Source organism: Amphiura filiformis, chromosome 12 (genome assembly GCF_039555335.1).
Source record: "Amphiura filiformis chromosome 12, Afil_fr2py, whole genome shotgun sequence".
Classification (NCBI taxonomy): Eukaryota; Metazoa; Echinodermata; class Ophiuroidea; order Amphilepidida; family Amphiuridae; genus Amphiura; species Amphiura filiformis.
In genome coordinates, this window is record NC_092639.1 from 53,044,570 (window position 1) to 53,061,459 (window position 16,890).

The 16,890-nt window shown below is 33.3% G+C and overlaps 1 protein-coding gene across 1 annotated transcript; it reads left to right on the top strand.

Moving 5' to 3' along the window:
• The first annotated feature begins 8,802 nt into the window (after positions 1-8,802).
• LOC140166904 (adhesion G-protein coupled receptor D1-like) lies at positions 8,803-13,014 on the top strand. Its single transcript, XM_072190390.1, has 7 exons — positions 8,803-8,914; positions 9,628-9,730; positions 10,066-10,132; positions 10,614-10,699; positions 11,226-11,352; positions 11,770-11,811; positions 12,605-13,014. Exons 1-7 carry the CDS (start codon positions 8,803-8,805, stop codon positions 12,791-12,793), a joined length of 726 nt encoding a protein of 241 aa, XP_072046491.1. The 3' UTR covers positions 12,794-13,014.
• The last annotated feature ends 3,876 nt before the right edge of the window (positions 13,015-16,890 follow it).

Here is a 16,890-nt window from a genome sequence, read left to right on the forward strand (position 1 = left end):
CGCCTCATCCCTTGTTTTCAGCCATGAAGCAGGAAACTAAAGAGTCAATTGTGAAGGGCCTTATCAAAGCAGATGGACATGAAACTTTTATACCAATTACCTTTTCTGAAAAGTCATTGATATATTAGATGGGCAAATGGTCTTTTGTACTGAGTACCCCCCTAGCTGTTTATACAGGCTATTTGAACCATCAACCATGCCCCCGCATATTTCATTATAGTCTATTAGAGCATGACAGTATCCTGCTATGACTATCACCCTCCACTTTGTCATATCATAGGAACTAATATCCCGGGACTAATATTTTTCCCCTGGTCTGTTTTGAAGGGGAAAAACCTCGGGCCCTTCTTGATTTTGAGTTTACCGTTTCCTGCCCGCATCCAAAATGATTGAGAATTGCAAAATATTTAGGCCTAATTATTTGATTTTGATTTGATATTTTGATCACATTCACATTTAATAGCTATGATGCTGAACAAATCAACCATAATTGCAATATAATTAAACCCGCAGTGCCAAAATGTACCGTTGATATTGCATATGTGACCACTCATTTCAAAAGAAAGAAAATGATATATTAATTAAGAATAAACTTTTTGCAGTTCACATTGTTAATTTATTCATTCAAGGTTTATTTTGATTCTCATTTAAAATGTATACTAACAGTTATAAATATGCTCTTGTAATGTTTTCCGTTTGATTCGTCAGTTTACTCTTTATTCATTTGCTTATTTGTAAGACAAATGTCTCGTTCAGAAAATGATTCTTCAAAAACTTGTTCTGTTCTGTTATCATGCTCCCACTTAATAAAACCCAACAACAATATATAATTATTTTGCCCTATAGGTAATTTTATCAATGTTTAGTCATATCAAGCATTTATAAAATGTCTAAAATTTACACTTTAATATTTAATTACATTCTCTGTTAAATTTCTTGTTTTGACTAATATAAATTTGTTAGTTTACTTTATTTGTACACCAAGCACATGAAGTATAATTAATTCATCATTTAAAGGGGTACTACACGGTCTACACCCCTGCCAAATTTTGTGCCTATTTTTGCATTTTTCTCAAAAATTATAGCGCATTGGGGACAAGTAAGATATGTATATTATAGGGGCAAGGACTACAATTACAGCACTGGAAATTTTATTTCAGCACAGACAATAGTTGTGGAGTTACAGTCAAAAATGAGGGAAAACCAATATTTGATCAATAAATCAATAACTACTTGCTTTGAGTTGCTGAATTTTCAGTACAGTAGTTGTAGTCCTTGCCCTATAATATACATATCTTACCTGTCACCAATGTGCTATAATTTTTGAAAAAAATGCAAAAATAGGCACAAAATTGGCCAGGGGTGTAGTACCCCCTTAACAAACAAAATATGGCCATACATACTGTCTCAGTTGAAAAATTTGTCATGCATGCACAAATGACAAATTTTAATTTATCGTGAAAAAGTTCCTTATTTGACAAATTCAGAAAATTAATTTTTATTGCAAACATTTTGATTTTAATAAGATTGTCACTGAAGTTTGTTAGGGTTATGTGTGCAATACCTTGTCATTTTATTGTCTTCTGGCATTCTACATTTGCCTATGAACGCATAGTAGATGTGTCAATCAATCGAATTGGTCGTTCATTTTAATTCATTCATTAATTTCAATCATTTGTATTATATTTGTTTTTATATATCAAGCCTGTAAATATTGTCAACTGAGGGAGTATGGGCAATTCACTTGCATGACTTATTTCTGCCCAATGTTTGTTGACTTTTTCATCAAAAGTAATATTTTCAATGCTAAAAATATTTATAAAATTTTAAATAAATTTAAAATAATTTGTAATGCAAGAAAATGAATTTTTATTGCAAACATTTTGATTTTAATAAGTTTGTCACTGAAGTTTGTTAGGCTTATGTGTGCAATACCATGTCATTTTTTTTAAATTTTATTGTAATATTTGTCAATCAATCGAATTGATCGTTCATTTTAATGCATATATCAATTTCACTAATTTGTATTGTATTTTGTTTTTTGTCATAAGCCTGTAAATATTGTCAACTGAGAAAATATGGGCAATTCACTTGCTTGACTTATTTCTGCACAATGTTTAATGACTTTTTCATCGAAAGTAATATGTTCAATGACAAAAAAAAATATTAAAAAAAACTTACTTATTTTAAAAGTTGTATTTCTAAACATTTCAATGTGATATTCTTTTAAACTTAGAAATGAATGTCAATAGCCTTTTCAATTAATTAGTTATCGCCAAGTGGATATTTGATGAATATCAATGCCATACAGTCATACCGTCATAAGGAAATATTTTGAGTTTCTGTGGCTGCAATATTTTTGGAATTGGAATATCTTTTCACAATATCAATGACAAGTGCAGAATTAACTACATTAATCAAATATTTCATAAAAACAAAGGCATTATGAAGATTGTTAAAATAAAATGAATGCCTTTGATTTTCAAATTGTTTTGCAGGTTGTAACAAATATGTCACATTTTGTTTTGTAGCCAGCCATATTTCTGAAAGGAGAATTTGTATCAATTATTCACTCTCTTTCTCACATTCATTGGCATGTTTGAGAAAAGATTGTAAATAAAAATATATAAATTGGGACTCATTTCCACAAAACCCTGGACATGTTGACAACCCTTCTGTTGAAATAAAAATATATGTTGCGCTTTATCATGTTCCTTCCTGTATTCTACAGGGATCCCTTAGATTAGTTTACTATTTGGGTATGCTGTTTTCTATTGTCTTTGTACGAGGGACAATGCAGTCAATATATTCCCGCAACTATTATTTATCTCCCCTCAAGCATGACTTTGATAACTATTTCTTATGATAAATACATGTTAAAAAAATCAGCGGTCGAATTCGATGGTATCGCATCGCATTTTGCGATGCAATTTCCATCAACTGCTATGCACTTTTCCAAAATGCATCGCTAAAAGTGCTATACATAAAATTGAGCTAAATTTCACGTCGCATTATTTTGTCCCCCCCAATGCACCGCTATTTGCGAGCCAAATTCCGCGACACGTCGCATTTACCTCAAAACACATCTGGATGATCTGGAATTCCTCGAAAATCAAAAACATCACGCAGTCGGTATTTGCTCATTCTCTTTTTCTTCTTCTCATTTTCTTTTTTTTCATAGCAAAATAACTGCTATGCAAAATTTGGAAACTGCTATACAAACATGTGTTTTGCATCGCACAAACAGCTATGCAAAAAAGTTGACTGAATTCGAACCAAATTGTACTTTTGAATTACGTAATCTCATTTGTATCAAGTCATTGCTATATGTACACTGACAACTGTCAACGTTGGTGGGACATTTGAATTGCAGTTACAGAACATGAGAGAAGGATAAGTACCAAAGCAGTTTGCAAGCCCTGTTTTGGTATGAGGTAATCTGAGTATATTCACTTGATAATTGTGAAAGAAGAATTGAACACACAGACGAGGAAAGGTGCAGTCTTTGAAATTCATCAGAAATAGGCCTTAAGGATACGATACATGATTTACCGACAAGTGACTCATTTCGGAATGCGATTATGAATTTTGAAGAAAAAAAAAGTTTCCACAGGCTTCGTTGGGACTCGAACCAGCGATTCTAAACTTCCTTCGATTACGCGTCTAGCGCTTTACCGCTCGACCACCGTGGCAGTTGAGCGATGGAGTGTAATGATTTTAAGATAAATCTCATAATGCCATCTTTAGCCTTTTGTTTACTAAAAAAGACGCGTTTTGTAAAGATAGATTAGCAGTTTTATGCATAAATAGCACGAACGTTTGGGAAAGGCTTCAAACAAATAATAAAGACACTGATGTGATGATGAAATTGCGTAAGTCGGGAATTATCTGCGTCGCAATGTTTTGTTTTGGTTTTAGGAATTTGACCTTAAAATTTACGACTTCATGACATTATCATTCGAAATCAACAAAAGATATTTCAACACTATATGTCCTCATTCTTTCTCTAGAATGTTTTGTACATGTATGTGAATTAGATTCAACAATGGTTCGCTGCATAATGGTCAAAATAGCCTTGACTCAAAAAAGGGCGAGCGGTACCATATTTACAGATTCAGGCTAAATTTAAAATTGATATAAAACGTTCGTTTTTTGATCGATTACAAAAATTAATTTTTGTCGTATAAAGAAATTGTATCTGGCGTGAATTACGCTACATTTTTTATTCCTAGGGCTCTTTGACTCCTTCAAATAATTTTTTTAATGATAGAGTGAATCCCCTGGCCCTCTATAATTACGCACAAAAGATCGACCCCCCTTAATGACAAACAAAAATGGTGTGAAAATCATGACAGACGAGCATACAAGTTAGACACAAGAATAAAAAATATCTCCAAAATGAAACGAAAACAATTATGATTATTGGTATGAAAGATCATAGTCAGGACAATAGAAATTGTTGCAATAAAAGAAATAAATATGCACATGTGTGGGTGGTAGGCACAATTAAAAGTATACCAAAAATGTATGAAAAAAGGAAAATTTAGGCAAAAAAGCGCTATAAATATGACTAAATACAATGCTGCTGGATGTTGTGAGTTAGTTGCTATACTAAGTCTCAGAATGCTGAAATTAAACACACCTTTTGAAATTCAAATTTCTTTTTAAATTCAGAGCCTCTCTATGGTGTGCTGCTTTGATTACATAAACATGACATTTTGAAAACAAAGGGTTTAAAAAGGAAGAAATGTTTGCGAATTCCCCACGGGGACCTCCCATTTTACCTTATCGAACCAGGTACCATTTTAATCTTGCTATTTCTTATTATGTAAAGAACAATGCGTGATAACGCCTACTCAAAATTGGAGATATTCAACATGATCCCCTATCTCTAATAAAAATAGTATAGGTCTAAATAGAGTATAGCATCAACCCTGTGTTATCGGTCTACCAAATTGCAAAACCGCACCAGATTCCATACTTTTATTCTCGAGATATTTAGAATTATGTAACAATACCTCAATTTGACTCATTATTTTCTCCACTATTTTTCACCACTATGATATATCAGGCAGTGTCCATATGCTATTGTGTTTATGCTAATGTCATTACGTAATCAAGGATTCGACTTGGCTAATACACATTTGTTTTGAAAGACAAAGGTACAAAAACTACAAACTAGTCATCAAAGTCATGCTTAGCAGAGATAAATAATAGTTGCAGGAATATATTGACCATCCCTCGTATGTTGTTATTTGTGATGGCAGAGAAATTTGAGTATAAATAAATACATGTATACAATCATGTAGGCATATATAAGAAAACCATGCCAATAGCACATTTTTGTGAAAGCAATCTGATAAAGACCAAATTTGAAAAGCAATTCTAGGATAAGTAGTGCAATTGAAGTTGTTGCATTTTGAAGCCAATGTTCAAGATTATATAAACATTTTGGGGATTGCTATATAAGTTTATCATGAACAATTTTCCAACTGTGCCAAAGGTTGGTCAGTTAATTATCTCCCCCCCTTTTTTTTAGCATTATGTGTAACTTTTAATATTATGATATTGTGGTTTCTCGGAAAAGTTCTTTGAAGAAAAATAAATTATCTCGCTATCTGAGGGGGAAAATAAATTAGCTCCACACCTCCACCTCAGACTAAAAAAAATATTTTAAAAAATTGCTCCACGTCGGGTCAACAAAAAAATTTGGTGTCAAGGGTGAAAACAAATTCATTTTCATCATTTATAATATTTTAGCTTCGAACATGTATAATTCCCCAATATTTTGATAAGAGGGTATGATCTATACAATCCTCCCCCCATGCATCATGTTTATATCTGTATGCGGCTTTTTGGCCTAAAATAGCCTTTGCGTCTATTTATTCTATTTTTGTATAAACCATATTTCACACAATTTAGCTTCAATGTGGCAAATATTAGGTGCTTCGTGCAAATTTGTACCATAAACTTATTCTGTGGGTAGGTTTAGTTTCACACTTAAAAATTGTTTTCCAACCCCAGCCCCTACCATGTCAAATACAAATCTATGCCACTGACTTGAAGGCCCTGCATTCGAGTCCCACATTCTCCCCCTTTTCACTAAATTTCCACAGCTTTATATTTTTAAATCACATTAAAATGGCAAAAAAATATATTTTAAAAAAAAACCGGATTGTTTTTGTTTAATATAGTCTCTATTCAATTTCACTATATTTTTTTTTTAAATCTGGCAATAAACTAGTGATTGTATCTGTTGACTTAAATATTTACAATATTATACCAAAAAATAATTTAGGCCAAAACATTCGAACATTATAATTAGGTGTAGGCCTAAGTTTAACTCTTTAAAACTGTTACTCATATTAAAATGAAGCTTGTTTTCACTATGCAGCAACAATAAGTTTTGTATAACAGTTAAGTCAAGAAATGGCAAATTTCTTGTCTTTACTTAATTATGTCTAGAATTTCCTTCGAAGTTTCATTCAAGACATAGTGAAACAAAAGTCAAGAAATTTACCACTTCTTGACAAAACATGGATTTTGTTTTCATCATTTATAATAGTTTAGCTTCGTTTTTATATAATTCCCTAAAAAAATTGATAAGGGGGTATTGACAATCGTCCCCCATGCATCAAGTTGACATCTATGTAGCTTTTTAGCCTAAAAAGAGCCTTCATGCCGGCCTATTCATTCTATTTTTGCACAAACCATATTTCACACAATATAGCTTTAATAATGGCAAATATTAGGCACGTCACACAAATTTGTACCATAAACTTTTGTTTAAGTGATCTGGAATGAGCGTTTTGAACGTTTCTACAGTATTTTTGTGGGACATGAGAGCACATCAGACATATCGAATTGCATTCTGAATACGAAGAATGTCTTTCTGATATCAAATAATTTTCATTTTTGAAATTCACGATATAATACAAATTTTATGACAAATTATTAAAATTACGCGCGTATCGTGTTTAGGGTGTAAAAGCATGAAATTTTGGAAAAAGGGTAGCAAAATTGCAATTGCTAATATGCGGAAATGAAATTTGATGCAAGGAATAAAATCCCTGTTTAGGGTGTGAAAAAACAGGTGCGTGTTACCTGTTTATGGTAACGTTTTAGGCAAGGGTTTTAAAATCCTTGTTTAGGGTGCTTTTCAAAAGTTGATTATCGTGGATGGTGTAGGGGCCTACATGCTACCATGGGATTGACCCCCCCAGGTTTTCAGAGCTAAATGCTCAAACAAAACAAACCTGAAAGACAGCGTCAAATTGCTGATAAAATAACTCCAATTGGGCTGAAATTTCTTTTTTTAATGTATGAATTTGAGCAACAAAAGTAACTGAAAAGTTTCAGGTCTGGGTTTTCAAATTTCACAACTACCCGCGGATACACGGAGTGCGGGGCCTGGGAGCATGCTATCTCATTAGATCCAGCATTTGATGGTTTGAAACCATGATTACTAGCAAATAATAAGATCAGGTATAGTGATTTTATACCAATACTAAGGTACTATGAAAAGCTGGAATTCCAAACATGCACTTTTCATATAATGAAAATCTCGAAGACTCAAATTGATAATTTTGGTTGGATTTCCAAAATCTTCCGCACCCTTTTCAGAGTCAATCTTCAATTCCAGTTGGAAATTTACATGTTTTGGGGTTGAAATATACATGTTTTTGAATTACCCTGTGGAAGATTTGTACTTTGACCTCAATTCCAGTTGGAATATTGACGATTTTGATACTATTTCAGATGTTTTTGAGTGGGAAATTTAACTTTATTTAACTTTCAGTCGGATACCCTGTGGAAGATTTGCATTTTGACCTCAATTCCAGTTGAAATGTCGACTTCAATTCCAGATCTGGAATGACTCAAACTGTTGATTTTGGTTGGAATTCCAAAATCTTCCACACCCTTGCCGTAATATTTCAGATGAAATCTGACCTCAATTCCAGTTGGAATGTCGACGACTCAAACTGATGATTTTGGTTGGAATTCCAAAATCTTCCACAGGGGGTGTGTGGATTTCAAATGGAATAGCCCAATTTGGACAAAAATCAGATAATGAATTCAGAAACAACAACACGAGCAAACAACCATAAGTCATTATAGGTATTCAGCTATAATGTTTTTTGAAGTCAGTGGAAATAGGCCCTACAACTACGGTATATATTAAAAGTCAATATTTATATATCAATTTATTATTACTTTCACTGAAAAGGGTGTTAAAATTGTAGTCCATAAAAACCTAAAAGGTGTATTTTGTTCCAATTTTGTCATCGATTTTGAATGAAAAAAAAGAGATGAATTTAATGAAAAATACGTTGAGTTGACGGCAGGGATATTCCCACCGTTATTTTGTACTCTATCCCGTTCTCTCCTCTCCTCTTCTGATTTTGTTTCTTGTATTTTGGTGCAAATATGCGAGTACCGTAATCTTTCCATCTGGATATCCGCACTGAAATACGTGTGTTCATTTCATTCTTTTGGTTTTCGCATTTATAACTGTTTTGTTTCTCGTATTCTTGCATACACAGACGAGGATTGTAATTTTTCTATTTCCCGGATGATGTCCTCACAGAATGGCTCTTTAATATTTTTAGCATCCTGACATAATTATTTCTCTAACTTTTCATTTGATTTCACTCAAATTGTATCTCTAAAATAGTGACAAAATATAGTTATAAATTTAATTATCAAGTGTGACAACAATAATTTACCAAACCCTGACGTGTTTGTGTATTACAGCAAGAGAATTCCTGCACGGCAATTACCTTTTTCCTGCATTTCTTCTTCATGGCAACGTTCTTTTGGATGTTAGTGGAAGGATTGTATCATGCTGTAAAAACAAGTGCGGCATTGAATCGACGGAATATTCCATATGCAGTTTGGGCAGCTATTGGCTGGGGTGAGATTTTATGATAACGTATTATGAAATTACGTGTACAGTTCAAAAACGTAATCGACTCTAATTGCTAGGTTTTAAAATAAGGTACACCACCAAAGAGCTGTGCTTCATTCCGTATTATTCATGGTTGTATGGTTGAGAGTTCGAACCACATGGATGGATGTGCACTTATAACGGGAGAGCGTAGTCTAATGGTTAGGGTACTTTGGTGCATGAGGTCCCATGTTCAATTAAGAGCATTGGAGATTGCTGGGATATTGTCTGAAATTAATTGGCAACATCTGTATAATATATGCAGACTTCAGACTTCCCCATGATTAATGTAGACTTGGGTAACTGAATCATGAAAGTACTCTGTCCTTCGGAGGAGACGTTTTCGGTCCCATGTACAGAGAGTCATACTGTTATGTATCTCTCAGTCAGTTTAAAACAAGTAGGGTAGTCACCTCTGACAATTCTCAACCGGTCCCGGTGTTCAAAGGACTCCAACGTATAAAAGCTTCAATAGCGGTATTTTTAATTATTATTATTCAGGTTGTCAAACCCGAACACTATTTTTTTAAAGAAACCTTATTTAAAGTACTTCAGAGTTTTCAGATGTAAACGTGTTTCACAAACAATTTAGTATTCACATAAAACACTTGCTTTCTGATCATTTCCAGGTTATATTGGACGTCATGTAACCATGTTTTTTATTATTGTAATTCAAATAGGACCCGCCTTACTTATTGTAATAATATCTGCAGCCTCGAGAATCGATGGGTATGGATATCCTATTTATGAATTTGTAGGAGATATTCTCACGAAGAGATATAGGTAAGCCAGCATATTATTCAAATTACAATTTTTGCTTACTCATAATTGGTAAGTAGACATTTAAGCAAAAATTGCTTTTTGATTTAAATCTATTCACCAACTTATTATTTTGTTCTCTGACATTTTACGTATTCAATATACATATAAAATTCGGTCATTATTACTGAAAATAATTTAATCAATTCAAATGTATAAATAATGCGATTAAATTATTTTCCTCAAAAGTAGTATTGCAATTCAATCGCTTCGTATTTATGATTATTAATCATATGTGTAGCCTTGCATTCTTCATTAACTTTTAAGTCTTTTTTAACGTGTAATAAATGTCTTTGTAGGTGCTGGTTGGACCCTAGCATTGGTTTGCATTGGGCTTTTGTTGGTCCAGCGTGTGGTATTCTTGCGGTAAGTGAAACAGTTTCTTTGGTATCATATAAACTAACCATTATTCATATCAAAATGACACAGTGTTAGTTTGGGAGAAATACTTTGCGGGTACTCTGATAAGAAAACAGCACGGCTCTTTTTAGAGCCATCATTAGTCAATTGCATGTAGGCAGGGTATAATTACCTCTTTCAAAGCCAAAAACATTAAGCCTGTACCTAGTCTGTACGAAACACCTCTTTTTGAATTGTACTGAAGATGATTTTACCGACGTTCGCACAAGTCCAATCGTAACATCGATGGTACAACATATGATAACGAATATCCCTTGTCCAAATAAATAGAGCAAACAAACTTGACGATTGCGTTCCGCCCATTGGGGTAGGAAATATAGCATGTGTACAGCGGACTTCTCTATTATTTTGACAATGTGGTTTGACTCATGTTGAAAGCAACCAGTGTTTATCTTTAAAGAATCATATACTTTTATTTGAACTGCAGGTGAATATGTGCATTCTTATTGTAGTTATGAGAACTTACTGCACTCTAAAGCCGAAACAAAATGAAACACAGTTTGAACAAATAAAGTAAGTTTAAATATAACTCATACTCTCAATGCAAACTAGTGAAACTAGTGGAATACAGGAACACTCATTAATATTTTGAAATAATTGAATATTTAAAAATTATTCCCTTCGAAGTCATTTAGCAGCTACAATAATGCTTTATTTTATTATTCTTATTTTGTATATAATACGACAAAGTAAAATTATATATTATTTAAAAAATAGTGTCTATGATCATGATCATAATTCTTGCTTGTTCACTAATTCAAAATAATTAATGCGCAACATAAATTTAACAAAAGGCGAATCCGGATTCGGCAGTCTGTCAATGTCATAACGATATAATGCATTGCGTAAAGAGAAAATTCGCATAAAGACGAAAAGCATTATTTTTTATAGCGATGCCACTTAGTACCACTCAATAAGCCGAAAACCGTTTACATGTATAAGAGATATAAAAAGAGAAAGCCAGCAAAATATTTTAAAAACAAGATATATTCGTACTTCTAATCGAATTGTTACTAACGTTATTACAATGTATATATAGATCTGGTATCCGTGTGGTGTTCATTTTGGGAGTGATTCTTGGCCTACCATGGATATTGGGTTTACTGAATCTAAACGAATACACTGTTGGTGTCAGCTATTTTCTTGTTTTGGCCAATGCGTTTCAAGTAAGTATATTATATACAACAAAATGGTCAAACCAAACTACACTACGACTAGCATCGCACAAGGGACAAGGGTGCAAGATGTTTTACAGGGAGAATCTGCCTTCTTTCCCCACTGGCTACGCCACTGGTCGTTCGTATTTTACCATTGATGAGCAAATCGTTTAGTCCTCTTTCTACCGATTATGTACTGGTTAGTGCGGGTGCGTAAATAAGATTCGCGGCAACAATAAAGCACGGTACTAAACGAGAAATGCACCTCCGGACGAGAAATGCACCGCCGGGTGCACTAGTTTAATCAAATGCTACCAAATGACCATAGTCGAATAGCTGTGTATAATTTTCACTATTGTCTTGGAAATCGTGAATAATAATTTTATAATAAATAATGTTTATTCCTGATTCATTTTCTCATTGTAGGGTATATATATCCTGCTGGATTTGTGTCTACTTGACAAAGAAGTAAGTTATTTGAAATTAGTATATTATCATAGCCATTTCTTGTTTTAGGCACTATAATAGCTTGGTACCCGGTTATAATAAGAATATTACCCAAAACTACTATACTCTAGAATAGACAAACTTGTGCTGATTCGTTTTAATTCTCTGGTGCAAGGTCGGGCTTCATATTATGAGTTTCACAGAATGCCGTATATACAATCGATTCGTCTCTGTGTTAATTCATGTCGCGCATGAATTCTCTTTATTATTAGAACATAGATAAACCAGCACTATACCGATAAATAAACCATGTATACCGCGTTGTGATCCCTTAATTTATAATACTTTTAGTTCAGAGAATTTATGCGTAACATTAATTTAACAAAAAGGTGAACAAGACTGAGAATCGATAACTACCCGAATTTTATTATTAGAGACACATTTATATACTCCTACTCTGAAACCATAAAAACCTAGTAACAATGGGTCTTGAAAAGGTTAATTAACAGGTGTTCTGAGCCAAAGTAGGCCCTTGTGAAATTAAGCGGCAGAAGGGCGTATCTCCAAGAGCTTCTGTGTATATATACGATTAATATAAATCGTAATATAAACGAGTTTAAATAAATATACAGTACAGTGACTTCTACGAGTGTATGAGTATATGTACCAAGCTTAGACAAGAACCCTTCAAAAGCAATAATATATAGAGAGTCAATGGAGATATGCCTATGTCAAATGCCTTTTCTGTGCTGTTAATATTCACCTGTTAGTCCCTCTTTCTTATTAAGAATTATGACATTTCTTCATATACTAGGTCCAACACATCTTACTGGCTAAAGAGTCCAATCGAGTAGAGTCAGACACCACGTCAGCCACAGAAGGGCAGCCTATCAGTTCACGATCAACATCGCGAGAAGCATGGGTTGAAGATGATCAGAATCAACAGCAACAGCAAGAATCGACCGAAAGTGATAGAGGAAAAGGCAGTGATGATTTGATTTGATTGAAATGAATTGTTTTGATTGGATTGGATTCAGGAATTATATTAAACTTATTTATGTAACATTAAAAACAAACATTGCTCGGAACGACTTAGGCTTGGGAGGGTTATGTAGAGAATTTCGGTTCAATGGCAATCGTCAGTTCGTCACCCTTGGCATGGGTTGAAGATGATCAGAATCTACAACAGCTGCAGCAAGAATCGACCGAAAGTGGCAGAGGAAAAGGCAGTGATTTGATTGAAATGAATTGTTTGATTGGATTGGATTCAGGAATTATATTCAACTTATTTATGTAACATTAAAAAACATTGCTCGGGACGACTAAGACTTGGGAGGGGTTATGTAGAGGATTTCGGTTCGATGGCAATCCTCACCCTTAGCCCTGTCTCGATCAGCCCCAGGTGGCATCCATTTTAGGGGGGGGGGTTGTTGAATAAATAAAACTTTGTAAATAAGAAAAAAAAATAGATATAGACATGTTTTAAAAATATGTCATTGGTTGGATAGGATTACTTGAGACCGAGAAACTGTGTCAGAATTTAGGCGCTTGACCAAAGCAATCGTTTATCGATTACCATGTTATATAATAATATATTTTCGTTTAAAAGCGGATTCTATATAGATTTTGTACAAATGCATCCCGAACAAAAGTGTACTTTATTTTGGCTCAGCCTGTAGCCTGCTAGGTGGTTAAGGGTATACGATGTACTGTTGGTCGAAGCAGCAGAAAAAAAAGTAGTTTACAGCATCTTGCGAATGGTAGTGAGCTTTAGCAAAAGTTGCATTGCTCAATTCCTAGTGAGCGTGTGGAAGATATACTTTTGTAGGTCCCGTGGTTCTTGAGTTATGTTGTAAAGAGGGCTAAAACAACAACACTTTTGTAAAACGTACATAACTCATTAACAACAATAAATTAAGCAAGTTTTTAAAGTATATGATTTGTAGAATGAACTTTTGCAAAACATTAAAGTGTTATTTTTCAATAATATATTGATTCAGATAATGAAAATCGATTTTATTTTGTCTGCTTCGACCAATAATACCTCGTATGCCCTTAGGCCAAAAGACGTGAATTTGTACGTTTTACATGAAATTGTAATATCTGTACTTAAGGGATCTAAAATGAGCGTTTATTGCGTTTCGACAGTATTTTTTGTAGACATGAGAGCACCTCAGACCTATCGAATTGCATTCTGAATACGAAGCATGTCTTTCTGATATCAAATAATTTTAATTTTTGAAAATCACAATATATACAAATTTTATGACAAATTATAAAAATTTGATATTTTTCAAATTTTGATATATAACAGTCCTCGAAGTAAATTATATAAATCTAATGATATATTCTTAAAGTGTATGTAGCAGGGAGAAAAGGCCGACGGTCAATTGAAAATTTTGACCTTTCATATTGAAGATATGGATTTTTTCCCCAAAAAGACCTATTTTTTTTGGGTGTTTTGGGAAAAACGAAAGGTCAAAATTTTCAATTGATCGTCGGCTTTTCATCCCACCTACATACACTTTAAGTATAAATCATCAGATTTATAAAGTTTACTTCAAGTACTGTTAAATATCAAAATATCAATTTTTAATGATTTGCCATAAAATGTGTATTAAATTGCGAATTTCAAAAATCAAAATTATTTGATATCAGAATGACATTCTTCGTATTCAGAATGCAATTCGATATGTCTGATGTGCTCTGATGTCCCAAAATAAATACTGTCCAAACGTTCATACCCCAGCCCTTAAGTAGAAAAATTATCTACCCTACGTGTATTTGAATGCGGTTTCAACTTTGTCAATACTGCTGTTTATCTCATTTTATCATTTTAATGACTTATCCTTCAATATAAATGAAAATTTTATTTATTTTATTCATTTTGTTCATTTTATTCATTTTGTTCATTTTATTCATTTTGTTCATTTTATTCATTTTATTTATTTATTTATTTATTTATTTATTTATTTATTTATTTATTTATTTATTTATTTATTTATAAAAATTAATTAATTTTATTTATTTTTTATTTCTTTTATATATTTATTTTATAATTTATTTTATATATTTATTTTATAATATTTCTTGTAATGGTTATTCTAAGATGCGTTGTAGATTTAATATTATATTTATTATCACACGAGGAAGCATTGGGCCAGTAAAAATCAACCCCGAAACTTCCAAAGGTCAATAAAATTGCCACATGAATTCTATCATCAGAATAAACTTGTGTTATATCTGTTCAATTAGCTTAGATTCTTGAATTCTTGAAGATATTTGAAAAAATAAAAAATTGTGGTCAAAGTCATCAAAGAAAAGTGTTAGCACAGCCTTAGACCTAACGTGATTTATACTTTTCAAATTCTAAAGTTCAATTTAAACCCCATTTCTTTTCAATTTTGGTCTTTTCCCGCCATATTTTTATAAAAAGCCGTAGAACGTCGGGTACCATAAACTTTTTGGAATCAATCCATTTAGAGCAATGGGGACGAATGTCACAATGCGCAGAGATGGTATTTATTCGACCATCCGCATTAGGAAGTATTGTCCAGCAAAATATTTGCCAGTATGCCTAATTTGTGTTGAAACCCTTACTGTCGAAACATTACGTTATTATTTATGGGAACTAAGGTTTTCTAAAATAGGCCCAGCTTATAGAGGCCTTGCATGTGACGTATCATCCCATACACTTCTAGTGCCCGTTTCTATTCATCGTTATGTATTCTTCTCCCGTGCATTATTTTCGCGAACTACCCTTCACAGCCCAAATTATATAAACCTGCACGCTAAACAATGCATTATCTAAAACCTGCACGCTAAACAATAGATTCTAGATAATACGTGCACGCTCAAATACTAGAAATACTACTTTCACATAACCATAAAGTAGAGTTAGGTGGCGCTTTAGACACAGAGATCACATAACTATATAATTGTCTGTTCGATATATATACCAACAAAAAAGTACGAATATACATTCTGTGGTGTTAAAATGGTATAGTTACAAACGGTGTTCTATAATAGTGTACAATTACCGAATAAGGTGCAACTCGCTAGACTTGAGTCCAGTCCTCGTTTACGGAGTTTAGGATTAGGGTTTAGGGTTGGGATAGGGCAGTCTTGTAATAAGACTAGTAGAGTTGCACCCTTGCAAATATCATTGTCATAAATTATGATTAATGACCTCAAATAAATCAAACATCAAATGAGAATAATCGAGCTTCTATTAATTAAAAAGGGCCAAAAACAGGTGGATCATAATTATACAAGATGACACCATTGCAAAATATTCAGCATTTTACAAATGAAATACACGTAGGCCTATATCTAAAATAACATAGCCGGGCCCGGGAAACACACACTAGCGCATAATATCATGATCATGCTTTATACCATAGGCCTTCAAACACATGTGTTTGAAGGCCTATGATAATACTGAACAAATTGTTAAATCCCAATGTCGTGTGTTTTAATATAAGTAGTTCAAATTATAGAGCTATAAAGTCCAGTTGATATTCACCGTAGTACTAGTCTGACATCTAAATCGATCGTTTCCAACTGGTTCAGTGCTCTCTGTGTTCGAAACCACGATATTAAATGATCACAACATAAAGTCAAGTCAATTAAACCATGCGTGAATAAGTTACCTAAGTATGACGTATGGCGCAATCGATACCATTGATTACAGGGATTGATTTTCTTTACCAGTTAAATGCTACGTAGCTGGTCAATGTCCTGACGGTGTTTTTAAAATGTAAGATATTTTCCCTAATATTAAAACTAATATAATGAATGCAGCAATTAATATCGCCTATTGTTTTAATAGGCCTACACTCAAAGTGTATGACGGATAATGTACTCGTGCAAATGCATTCGTCAAGATAATTGCACTTGACATGGAGTTATTGCATTTAGCTTTCGAGCCTATCGGCTCTCAAGCTAAATGCAATAACTCCACGGCGCGTGCGATTATCTTGACGAATGCATTGCACTCAGTTCATTATCCTTATCGTAAATATAGCGGAGTACTCAAATGCATTCAATAAAAGCATGATTGCAATCTACCGTGACAGTTCGTCTCACACACATAACCCT

Bases quoted from the DNA above. Each gene is read 5' to 3' on its own strand.
- LOC140166904 (XM_072190390.1), top strand. From the start codon at position 8,803: ATGGCAACGTTCTTTTGGATGTTAGTGGAAGGATTGTATCATGCTGTA. The intron at 8,915-9,627 runs GTGAGATTTTAT...TAATTCAAATAG, and splicing joins TTGGGCAGCTATTGGCTGGG to GACCCGCCTTACTTATTGTA. The intron at 10,700-11,225 runs GTAAGTTTAAAT...ATGTATATATAG, and splicing joins ACACAGTTTGAACAAATAAA to ATCTGGTATCCGTGTGGTGT.